This window comes from Loxodonta africana, chromosome 2 (genome assembly GCF_030014295.1).
Source record: "Loxodonta africana isolate mLoxAfr1 chromosome 2, mLoxAfr1.hap2, whole genome shotgun sequence".
In the NCBI taxonomy this organism is placed as follows: domain Eukaryota; kingdom Metazoa; phylum Chordata; class Mammalia; order Proboscidea; family Elephantidae; genus Loxodonta; species Loxodonta africana.
Window position 1 is genome coordinate 153,371,382 of NC_087343.1, and position 13,048 is coordinate 153,384,429.

At 39.0% G+C, this 13,048-nt stretch overlaps 1 protein-coding gene across 12 annotated transcripts in view; it reads left to right on the forward strand.

Annotated features, from left to right (window-relative positions):
• Positions 1 to 13,048, forward strand: part of ANKHD1 (ankyrin repeat and KH domain containing 1) — a 161,139-nt gene that overhangs the window by 139,293 nt on the left and 8,798 nt on the right. For 8 of the 12 annotated variants that reach the window (XM_064277089.1, XM_064277118.1, XM_064277137.1 and 5 more), the window contains 5 exons: positions 2,484 to 4,096; positions 9,885 to 10,061; positions 11,079 to 11,330; positions 11,846 to 12,021; positions 12,722 to 12,886. In XM_064277089.1, the coding sequence (XP_064133159.1) occupies positions 2,484 to 4,096; positions 9,885 to 10,061; positions 11,079 to 11,330; positions 11,846 to 12,021; positions 12,722 to 12,886 (2,383 nt within the window). The remainder of the gene's footprint in view (positions 1 to 2,483; positions 4,097 to 9,884; positions 10,062 to 11,078; positions 11,331 to 11,845; positions 12,022 to 12,721; positions 12,887 to 13,048) is intronic. The other 4 variants (XM_064277105.1, XM_064277112.1, XM_064277132.1 and 1 more) reach the window with 2 other exon arrangements.

Sequence of the window (13,048 nt, forward strand, 5' to 3'; positions counted from 1 at the left end):
CCAACTTCTCAGATTATTTACTCAGCATACAGATTGAGTAAGTGTGGTGAAAGGATACAATCCTCATGCACACCTTTCCTGATTTTAAACCACATAGTATCCCTTTGTTCTGTTCGAACAACTGCCTACTAATCTATGTACAGGTTCCACAGGAGCATAGTTACGTATCCTGGAATTCCCATTCTTTGCAATGTTATCCATAGTTTGTTATGAGCCACACAGTCAAATGCCTTTGCATAGTCAATAAAACACAGGTAAACATCTTTCTGGTATTCCCTGCTTTCAGCCAAGATGCATCTGACATTAGCAGTGATATTCCTCATTCCACATCTTCCTTGAATCTGGCTTAAATTTCTGGCAGTTCCCGTTGATGTACTGCTGCAACTGTTTTTGAATTATCTTAAGCAAAATTTTACTTGCATGTCATATTAACGATATTGTTTGAAAATTTCTGCATTCTTTTGGATCACCTTTCTTTGGAATGAGCACAAATATGCATCTCTTCCAGTCAGTTTTCCAAGTAGCTGTCTTCCAAATTTTTTGGCATAGATGAATGAGTGCTCCCAGCATTGCATCCATTTGTTGAAATATCTCAATTGGTATTCCATCAATTCCGGCAGCCTTGTTTTTCACGAATACCTTCAGTGCAGCTTGTACTCTTCCTTCAGCACCATCAGTTCTTGATCATATGCTACCTTGTAAAATGGTTGAACGTCAACCAGTTCGTTTTGGTACAGTGGCTCTGTGTATTCCTTCCATCTTCTTTTGATGCTTCCTGTATCATTCAATTTTTTGCTCATATAATCCTTCAGTATAGCAACTTGAGGCTTGAATTTTCTCATCAGTTCATTCAGCTTGAGCAATGCTGAGTGTGTTCTTCCCTTTTGATTTTCTAACTCGTGGTGTTTGCATATTTCATTATAATACTTCACTTTGTCTTCTCAAGCTGCTATTTGAAATCTTCTGTTCAGCTCTTTTACTTTGTCATTTCTTCCTTTTGCTTTAACTACTCTACATTTAAAAGCAAGTTTCAGAGTCTCTTCTGACAATCATTTTGGTCTGCTCTTTCTTTCCTGCTTTTTTAATGATCTTTTGCTTTCTTCATGTATGATGTCTTTGACATCATTCTACAACTTGTCTGGTCTTCAGTCATTAGTGTTCAGTACATCAAATCTATTCTTGAGATGGTCTCTAAATTCAGGTAGGATATACTCAAGGGCATACTTTGGCTCTCATGGACTTGTTTTAATTTTCTCCAGCTTCAAATTGAACTAGCATAAGACCAATTGATGGTCTGTTCCACAGCAGCCCCTGGCCTTGTTCTGACTGATGGATACTGAGCTTCTCCATCGTCTCTTTCTATAGATATAGTCAATTTGATTCCTGTGTATTCCATCAGGTAAGGTCCATGTGTATAGTCGCCATTTATGTTGTTGAATAAAAGGTATTTGCAATGAATAAGTCATTGCAAATGGTCTTGCAAAATTCTATCATGTCATCTACAGTGTCATTTCTATCACCAAGGCCATATTTTCCAACTACCAAGTGTTCTTTGTTTCCAACTTTCACATTCCAATCACCAGTAATTATCAATGCATCTTGATTGCATGTAATGATCGATTTCAGACTGAAGAAGTTGGTAAAGATCTTCAGTTTCTTCATCTTTGTCCTTAGTGGTTGATGCATACATTTGAATAATAGTTATAGTAACTGATCTTCCTTGTAGGTGTATGGATTTTATCCTATCTCTGACAGCATCGTACTTCAGGATAGACCTAGAAATGTTCCTTTTGACAATGAACGCGATGCCATTTCTCTTCAATTTGTTATTCCCAGCGAAGTAGACCATATGATTGTCCTATTCAAATGGCCAATACTAGTCCATTTCACCTCACTAACACCTAGGATTTTGGGGTTTATGCGTTTCCTTTCATTTTTGATGACCTCCAATTTTTCTTGATTCATACTTCGTGTATGTTCCACTTTTTAATTACTAATGTATGTTTCCAGTTGTTTCTTCTCACTTTGAGTGGTGCCACATCAGCAAATGAAGGTCCCAAAAGCTTTACTCCACCAACATCTTTAAGGCTGACTCTACTTTGAGGAGGCAGTTTTTCCGCAGTTATATTTTGAGTTCCTTCTAACCTGAGGGGCTCATCTTCTGGCACAATATCAGACAGTGTTCCGCTGCTATGCATAAGGTTTTCACTGGCCAGTATTTTCAAAAGTAGATTGCCAGGTTCTTCTTCCCAGTCTGTCTTAGTCTGGAAGGTCTTCTGAAATTTGTGTACCATGGGTGACCCTGCTAGTATTTCAAATACCAGTGGCATAGCTTCCAGCATCACAACAACTGTCATGAAAGCCATGACAGTTCAGTAAACTGACAGACGAGTGGTGGCTGATGATTAATATTACCTGATGATGATTAATATTACCTGTTTTTTTATGTTTTTGGTCTTATTTTTGTTTTGTTTTTTCCCCAGGGGTGGTACAGAATCAACAAGATATGCAGTTCAGCTTATCAATGCACTTATTCAAGATCCTGCTAAGGAACTGGAAGACTTAATTCCTAAAAATCACATCAGAACACCTGCCAGCACCAAATCCATTCATGCAAATTTCTCATCTGGAGTAGGCACCACAGCAGCTTCTAGTAAAAATGCATTTCCCTTGGGTGCTCCAACTCTTGTAACTTCACAGGCAACAACATTATCTACGTTCCAACCCACTAATAAACTTAATAAGAACGTTCCAACAAATGTACGTTCTTCTTTCCCAGTGTCTTTACCCTTAGCTTATTCCCACCCTCATTTTGCCCTGCTGGCTGCTCAAACTATGCAACAGATTCGGCATCCTCGCTTACCCATGGCTCAGTTTGGAGGAACCTTCTCACCCTCTCCTAACACTTGGGGACCATTCCCAGTAAGACCTGTGAATCCTGGCAACACAAGTAGCTCTCCAAAGCATAATAATACAGGACGTCTGCCTAACCAGAATGGGACTGTTTTATCCTCAGAGTCTGCTGGACTAACTACTGCCAGTTGTCCTATCACTGTCTCTTCTGTAGTTGCTGCCAGTCAGCAACTGTGTGTGACTAGTACCCGGACTCCTTCATCAGTTAGAAAGCAGTTGTTTGCCTGTGTGCCTAAGACAAGTCCTCCAGCAACGGTGATCTCTTCTGTGACAAGCACTTGTAGTTCCCTGCCTTCTGTCTCCTCTGCACCTCTCACTAGTGGGCAAGTTCCCACCACGTTCCTGCCTGCAAGTACTCCTCAAGCACAGCTTTCTTCACAAAAGATGGAGTCTTTCTCTGCCATGCCAGCCCCCAAAGAGAAGGTGTCCACGCAGGACCAGCCCATGGCAAACCTGTGTACCCCATCTTCAACTGCTAATAGTAGCAGTAGCTCTGCCAGCAACACCCCAGGAGCTCCAGATACTCACTCATCCAGTAGTCCTACTCCTCCCTCCAATAACACACAGGAGGAGGCACAGCCATCCCTTGTGTCTGATTTAAGTCCCATGTCAATGCCTTTTGCATCTAACTCAGAACCTGCTCCATTGACTTTCACATCACCCAGGTTGGCTGCTGCCGATAATCAGGACACCAATAATTTACCTCAGTTAGCTGTACCAGCACCTCGAGTTTCTCATCGAATGCAGCCCAGAGGCTCTTTTTACTCAGTGGTACCAAATGCAACTATACACCAAGATCCCCAGTCTATTTTTGTTACAAATTCAGTTCCTTTAACACCACCTCAAGGCCCACCAGCTGCAGTACAGCTTTCTTCAGCCATGAACATTATGAACGGTTCTCAGATGCACATTAACCCAACAAATAAATCTTTGCCACCTACATTTGGCCCAGCCACACTTTTCAATCACTTCAGTAGTCTTTTCGATAGCAATCAGGTGCCAGCTAACCAGGGTTGGGGAGATGGTCCACTGTCCTCACGAGTTGCTGCAGATGCCTCTTTCACTGTTCAGTCAGCGTTCCTGGGTAACTCTGTACTTGGACACTTGGAAAACGTGCACCCTGACAACTCCAAGGCACCTGGCTTTAGACCACCTTCCCAGAGAGTTTCTACTAGTCCTGTTGGTAAGTTACTATACCTATTGCTGCATCTCCGATTGGGTCTCTGACAGCATAATCTGATCTTCCAAGATAATAATAAAAAGTTTACTTTGCACCTAACATTGCACGATCTTAAAGAAATGAGAACGTATTATAAATAATAAAAACCCTTTAAAGATTGCTGATTAAACGGACAAAAAAGTAGCTGTGGGTGAATCACTCATATATAATGAGCTGCTTTCTATTCTCTGTATGATGTTTCCCTCTTAGCAAGGAGGTTATACATTGTGTCAGTTCATTTTCTTGGAATTGGTGTAAGATGATTTTAACAAAGAAAGGACTCATGGAATACTTGAAGGATTTCAAATTTGCAGTCATTGGACTTTTTTATCATAGTGATTATCTACATTTCTCAAATTTAAAAAATCTGAGTTGCAAATGTGTTTAGGGACCAGTCCTTTGTTTTCAGCCTTGGGTGCTCATACTGAATAGTAAATGGTATTGTTTAATAGTACTGTATATTATCTATATCAGATGCAGCTATTTGAAGAGATCCAGTCCTTAGTGGGCTCTTGGAAAAAAAAAAAAACACCTTAGATTCAACTATTGAGGCAAGTGTTGACTTGGAGATATTTGGAAAACTGGAATCTATTTTCCAGTGTTTAAGGGCTGATTTTAGTTGGATCTGCACCATTCTGGAAACAAATTAGAAATTGTCACTGACCTAGAATGGGGATAAGAAGCACTACTGCCACTTAGCATTTCTCTTCCAGTTGGAAAAGTGCCCTATACCCATGCTACTCTTTTGCTAATTATAAACTGACATGCATTGTTTAAAACTTGTGAGAGTTTATGGATGTGGTATAGGCTTAGCTTTCATTTCAGATACGTTTCTATCTACCTGTCTTTTCAGGAAAACATAGCCGATGTATCATCTTTCAAATGGAAATACAAGCCATTGATAGTCCAAAATACTCTCTAGGGCTTTTGTTTGTTTCTATAAATAGGCATCTATTTTAACTTTCATTTTGGGAAAACTAGTAGAGGTTTTCAACAGCCCCATGGTAAAGGAAGAGCTCATTGCCAGCACTCAGGTTGTTACAGAAAGCTTCGATCCTTGACCTTCTTTCTGGGGTCCAGGATTGGTAAACTTTATCCCATCTCTCAACTGCCTGTATGGTTTCTTTTGTTGATACTCTTCTTTCACGGATATAGTTTACTCTCCTGGTTTTCAGGTAAGAAGTAGTAATACTTCAAGAAGATGGAGAAGGATATGGAGAAATTGGGACCCTCCTGTATTGCTCCACGCATCTGTCAGTTTGTCAGTTTCTTGTACTGTAGGGGCTTGCATGTTGCTGTGATGCTGGAAGCCATGCCACCAGTATTCAAATACCAGCAGGGTCACCCATGATGGACAGGTTTCAGCTGAGCTTCCAGAAGAAGAACCTGGCAGTCTACTTCTGAAAACAATTAACCAGTGAAAACGTTATGAATAGCCGTGGAACACTGTCTGATATAGTGCCAGAAGATGAACCCCTCAAGTTGGAAGGCACTTAAAATACAACTGTACAAGACCTGCCTCCTCAAAGTAAAATCGACTTTAATGACGTGAATGGAGTCAAGGTTTCAGGACCTTCATTTGCTGATGTGGCATGGCTCAAAATGAGAAGAAATAGCTGCAAACATCCATTAACAATCTGAACATAGAATGTACAAAGTATGACTCTAGGAAAAGTGGAAATTGTAAAAAATGAAATGGAACGCATAAACATCGATATCCTAGGCATTAGTGAGCTGAAATGGACTCATATTGGCCATTTTGAATCAGACAATCACATCCTCTGCTGTGCTAGGAATGACAGATTGAAGAGGAATGGCTCACGTTCATTGTCAAAAAGAAGATTTCGAGATCTGTCCTGAAGTGAAATGCTGTCAGTGATAGGATAATATCCATAAGCCTACAAGGAAGACCAGTTAATACAACTATTATTCAGATGTACTCACTATCCACTAAGGCCAAAGATGAAGAAACTGAAGATTTTTACCAACCTGTGCAGTCTGAAATTGGCCAAACATGCAATCAAAATGCATTGATAATTACTGGTGATTGGAATGTGAAACTTGAAAACAAAAAAGAATGATTAGCAGTTGGAAAATATGGCCTTGACGACAGAAACAACACTGGAGATCGCAAGACAGAATTTTGCAAGACCAATGACTTCGTTGCAGATATCTTTTTTCAACAGCATAAATGGTGACTATACACATGGACCTCACCAGATGGAATACACAGGAATCAAATTGACTGTACCTGTGGAAAGATGATGGAAAAGCTTAATATCATCAGTCAGAACAAGGCCAAGGGCCAACTGTGGAATAGGCCATCAGTTGCTCATATGCAAGTTCAAGCCACAGCTGAAGGAAATCAGAACATGTCTAAGAGAGCCAATGTACGACCTTGAGAATATCCCACCTGAATTTAGAGCCCATCTCAAAAGCAGACTTGATGCACTGAACACTAATGATCGAAGACCAGACGAGTTGTGGAAGGACATCATACTTGAAGAAAGCAAAAGGTCATTAAAAAGGCAGGAAAGAGAAGACCAAAATGATTGTCAGAAGAGACTCTGAAACTTGCTTTTGAACGTAGAGTAGCTAAAGCAAGAGGAAGAAGTGATGAAGTAAAAGAATTGAACAGACAATTTCAAAGAGCAGTTTGAGAAGACAGGGTAAAGTATTATAATGAAATATGCAAAGACCTGGAGTTAGAAAACCAAAAGGGAAGAATATGTTTGGCATTTCTAAAGTTGAACAAACTGAAGAAAAAATTCAAGCTTCAAGTTGCAATACTGAAGGATTCTATGGGGAAAATACTAAATGACACAGGAAGCATCAAAAGAAGATGAAAGGAACACACAGAGTCACTGTACCAAAAAGAATTGGTCGACAATCAGCCATTTCAGGAGGTAGCATATGATCAAGAACCAATGGTACTGAAGGAAGAGGTCCAGGCTGCACTGAAAGCACTGGTGGAAAACAAGACTGCAGGAATTGACAGAATGCCACTTGAGATGTTTCAACAAACGGATGCAGCGCTGGAAGCGCTCACTCGTTTATGCCAAGAAATTTGGAAGAGAGCTACCTGGCCAACTGACTGGAAGAGATCCATATTTGTACCCATTCAAAAGAAAGGTGATCCAACAGAATGCAGAAACTATCAAACAATATCATTAACATCACATACAAGTAAAATTTTGCTGAAGATCATTCAAAAGCTGTAGTAGCAGTACATCAATGGGGAACAGGCAGAAATTCAAGCCGGATTCAGAAAAGGACATGGAACAAGGGATATCATTGCTGATGTCACATGGATCTTGGCTGAACGCAGAGAGTACCAGAAAGATATTTATGTGTGTTTTATTGACTATGCAAAAGCATTCAACTGTGTGGATCATAACAAGTTATAGATAACATTGCAAAAAGTGGGAATTCCAGAACACTTGATTGTTCTCATGAGGAATCTATACATAGACCAAGAGGCAGTCATTTGAATATAACAAGGGGACACTGTGTGGTTTAAAGTCAGGAAAGGTGTGAGTCAGGGTTGCATCCTTTCACCATACTTATTCAATCTGTATGTTTAGCAAATAATCCGAGAAGCTGGACTGTATGAAGAATGGGGCATCAGGATTGGAGGAAGACTCATTAACAACCTGCCATATGCAGATGACATAACCTTCTTTGCTGAAAGGGAAGAGGACTTGAAGCACTTAGTGATGAAGATCAAAGACCAAACCCATCAGTATGGATTACACCTCAATATAAAGAAAACAAAAATCCTCACACTGGACCAGGAAGCAACATCATGATAAATGGAGAAAATCCTGAAGTTGTCAAAGATTTCATTTTACTTAGATCCACAATCAACGCCCATGGAAGCAGCAGTCAAGAAATCAAGTGATACATTACATTGGACAAATCTGCTGCAAAAGATCTCTTTAAAGTGTTAAAAAGCAAAGATGTCACTTTAAGGACTAAGGTGCTGCTAACCCAAGCCATGGTGTTTTCAATCACCTTACATGCATGCGAAACCTGGACAATGAATAAAGAAGACCAAAGAAGAATTGATGCCTTTGAATTATGGTTTTGGTGAAGAATATTGAATATACTATGGACTGCTAGAAGAACGAACAAATCTGTCTTGGAAAAAGTACAGCCAGAAAGCTCATTAAAAGCAAGGATGGCAAGACTTCATCTCACATACTTTGGACATGTTATCAGGAGGGATCAGTCCCTGGAGAAGGACATCATGCTTGGCAAAGTACAGGGTCAGTGAAAAAGAGGAAGACCTTCAATGAGATGGATTGTGACACAGTGGCTGTAAGAGTGGTCTTAAGCATAACAACAACTGTGAAGATGACGCGGGACTGGGTAGTGTTTCGTTCTTCTGTAGGTAGGGTCTCTATGAGTCACAACCATCTGGATGGCACCTGACAATAACAACCACCACCTGTATTGCTGGTGGGAATGTAAAATGGTATAGCTGCTTTGGCAGACCCTCAAAAAGTTAAACAGTTACCATTTCATCTAGAAATTTCACTCCTAGATATACCCAAGAGAAATAAAAAACATGTGCATACAAAAACTTGTACACAAACATTCACAGCAGCATTATTCATAATAGCCAGAAGGTGGAAACAACCCAAATGTCCATCTACTGATGAATGGATAAACAAAATATGGGGTATCTGTATATTGGAACATTATTCAGCAATAAAAAGAAATGAAGTACTGATTCTGCCTACAACATTGATGAACCTTGAAAACATTTTGCTAAGTGAAACAAGCCAGTCACAAAACCCACATGATGATTTCATTCATATAAATGTATCCGTAATAGGTAAACCTGTACAAACTAAAAGTATATTAGTGTTTGCTTACAGATGGGAATATGGGGATGAGGAGGAGTGGGGAGTGACAGCTTATAGGTACAGTATAACTTTTAGGGAGGACAAAAATGTTCTAAAATCGATTGCGGTGATGGTTGAACAACCCTGTGAATATACTTAAAAACATTGAATTGTATGCTTTAAAGGAGTAAATTGCATGTGACTTGTATCTCAAAGCTATTTTCAAACTATTTGAAAATAAGGCCTATTTGAGAGAATTTTAATAATTTTTATGTTGATATTAACTACTCTTTCCTAAAATGAGCACCTTTTTCCAGACCCATGTCCCCTCTCCCTAATACATCCTCCAGGAAATGCAATGGAATTTGAGAAAATTGCTAAATTCGGAGTTGCACAAACTAGATAGAAACTTTGATAGTTTTTAATTGGTGATTTTTTTCTCAGTTGGGATGCTGAAATTATCCTAAGTTTAATAGTATGTTTTTTCTCCTTCTGAAGGACACATTGGTAGACTTTGTTACCTATCTCCCAAAGAAAATGGCTATAGTTTTGTAGATGAAAAGCTGTACTTTGATATTTTCCACAAAAGGTAAAACAGAAGTTACTGATCTGGAAACCACTTAGTCACAACATGCTCTCATTTCTTGCATCCTCTAGTGGAAGCTTTGAGATTTATCTAGATAGAACCTTACTCCAGGTGACTGCCATTATTAATTGGTGGTGTTCTTCTGGGCTGCAAGAAAAAAATGGGTTTGGGCTATGCAGTATCACAAAGTGAATTCTTTTTGCTCTGATCTACAAAAATAAATCGCATGCTTTGTTCTTTTTAAAAAATAAGTAGCCTTGGACTTTGAATTTTAAAGCCTTGATTAATTAGATGTCTTGGCCCTGTTTTATTCCAGGTTTACCATCCATTGATCCATCAGGAAGCTCCCCATCTTCCTCTTCTACTCCTCTGACAAGTTTTTCCAGCATACCAGGAACACGGGTTTTCCTGCAAGGGGCAGCTCCTGTTGGGACACCTAGTTTCAACAGACAACATTTTTCTCCCCATCCTTGGACAAGCACCTCAAACTCATGTAGGAATCCTGGAGGAACTCTTTCCAAAAAGTCTTGAATAAGTTATTAAACTATTTGTTTCAGGGAACACTGTTTAACTTGAGTAAATTAAATGGTATACAGAGGTTTGTATTGTAGTCATATCAAAAATTATCAGTCATTTGTAGGATAGGAAACTTGAGAACTCAGGGTCAAATTATTCTTCCAAGTTAGAAATGTTTTCATTGGAACTTGGATCAAAAAAAGAGGTACTGCAAGTAGTTTTACAAAAGGATCCAGATTTAACTTATTAAATCTGAACAGAAGTTGTATTTATGTATATGGTCAGTTTGGTATAATTTCTCATTTACTTTTACATTTTAGGGAACTGTATTATTGTCATTCAAAAGTAGAACTATTCACTTGTTCTGACTTATTTATTTCACTATTTAGAACAGATAAAGTATCTAGAATTGAACAAGATTTTATTTTAATGAGCATCATGAGGTATTCGGTGAGTGTCGACCTTTTTGACAAGGAAAACTACTCAAATTACCTGAGAGTCACATTAAGCAAACAAAGCCATGAATTGAATCCTACAGTGCTTTGCTAACATTTGACTGTTCTTCCTTATGAGGGAAAAACGGACTGTAGAAAGGGAAAAAAGAAAAAAACTAGCAAGTATAAAGGGCCATCAGCTGTTCAGCAGACAATATGCTAGGAACTGTGCAAACGCTGCCATGTTTAAATTAATTTAAAATGTGATGATATATATTGAGAAGATTAATTAGAACTAGAATAAATGTTGAGGCTTTCTCCCTTTCTAACCTTGTTCAGTTCAATCTGGAATTTTTTTTTATACTGTTTGTTTCTACTTACAGATAGAAGTGGTCTAGAATAATGTTTACAAAAATTACATATTTTTATTTCAATGATCGTATAAAATGAAATTTTTCTTTACAGAACCTATGTTGTGGAATAGATTTTTCCAATAAGGTTTCTCATATTCTTATAGTTTTTATGTGTAATAAAACAATAGAGAAATATTTTGCCACCAGGTGACTCTCCTATTCCATCTGTTTCTTCGGGATCATCTTCACCTCTTTCAGCTACTTCTGCCCCACCAACATTGGGCCAACCAAAAGGAGGCAGTGCCAGTCAGGATCGAAAGATACCTCCCCCCATTGGAACGGAGAGACTAGCGCGGATTCGGCAAGGAGGGTCTGTTGCACAAGCCCCTGTGGGGACCAGTTTTGTCGCTCCTGTTGGACACAGTGGAATCTGGTCATTTGGTGTCAACGCTGTGTCAGGTACAGTTACTTGCTCTTTGTCTGGAGAAATATCTCAAGTACATTGTGGGATTTTGCCACTAGAACTTAGTTTCTTTAAAAAAGAAACAAAATAAAACCTAGTTTCTGCACTTTACACTCAGAGAGGGGTTTATAACTTTGAAGAATTCGTCCCCGTCTGGAATGTTAGTTGGGGTGATTATAGCATCCATAATAAATATAGAGATGATCAGAAGTAAAAGATTCAAAGCATGCTTCCTTTTCCTCTTAAGCTTTCTGATTTTGAATGGGACAAGCATTTGAATTCTTTCAGAGAACACTTACTCTTCTGAAGGACAAGATAGAGTGTTTGGGGTATTCAGAGGACTTCGTCGAGGTTTTCCAGGAACTTTTTCGTTTATTTGAAAAGATTGTGATGAATGTGCCCTGAACTCTTCAGAGGAATGATTTTGATAAAATTTAGTATGAAAAAAGAATCAAGTGGTAATGTATTATCCAAATAAGTATCAAACTGTGTTCTCAATTCTCTTTTCTAGAAGGCTTATCAGGTTGGTCGCAGTCTGTGATAGGGAACCATCCAATGCATCAACAATTATCAGACCCAAGCACATTTTCCCAGCACCAACCATTGGAGAGAGATGGTTCTGGAATGGTAGCACCCTCTAATATTTTTCATCAGCCAATGGCAAGCGGTTTTGTGGATTTTTCTAAAGTGAGTTGACAAACATCATTGTAACTCGTTGTAAAGTGAGTTGACGAACATCATTGTAACTTTCCAAGTTAGCATAGTCACATGTTAAGGAATAGCTTGTATTGAAATAATTCTCCCTTTTGTTGTAACTAGTTTGTTTCCATGACTTTGCCAGGTCTTTCGCCCAATTTCAAGAGTGAGTTGCATTGTCAACAGTAGTTTGTCTTCAGATCATTCTGAAGACATCCCCGCCCCCACCCCCCAAACAACAGGAATTTGGGCTTTACTGCTCTGTGTTCTGCTGCCACAGCTCTCTGCGCTTCTAAAAAGTTGGCCATGAGCTCTCGGAGGCCTTCTGCACTGAGACCTTTCTGGCTGCCATAAAGCCAGATTATGGCTGCAAGCAATTGTGTAGTTTCCCTTTTCTTCTTAACACAAGTTTAATGAAACTAAAATATGGGAAAGTTGAGGGTATTATCTGTGTTCATCAAATATGGGAAATTTCCCAATGATTTGATGCTGGATTTGTTTTTTGTTTTGTTTTTCTCTTCTCGTTGAAAAGCTTTGTGGATGTAGATGACTAGTTTTGGCTTCTCAACACTGTGCTGTGCTATACTTAGAGGATCCTTTGAATGAAGGGAAATCAGAGAGATCTAAGCTGGTATTATGGAATCATCATTTATAATCATTTCATGATTAAGCCTTCTTTCTGCCTTTTTAGGGTCTGCCGATTTCCATGTATGGAGGCACCATCATACCCTCTCATCCTCAACTTGCTGATGTTCCAGGAGGCCCTCTGTTTAATGGACTTCACAACCCAGATCCTGCTTGGAACCCTATGATAAAAGTTATCCAAAATTCAACCGAATGCACTGATGCCCAGCAGGTAAAATGGGCTTAATGCTCCCTCTATTTTTTTTCCAGATTTGTCATGTCATTCCTTTAATTCTGTGGGTAGTACAAGTTCTGAATATCAGAAGTTTTACCTGACCACCTTGATCTAAGTTTTTCAGTATCAAGATGATGGTACTAAATGTTTTATTTCATG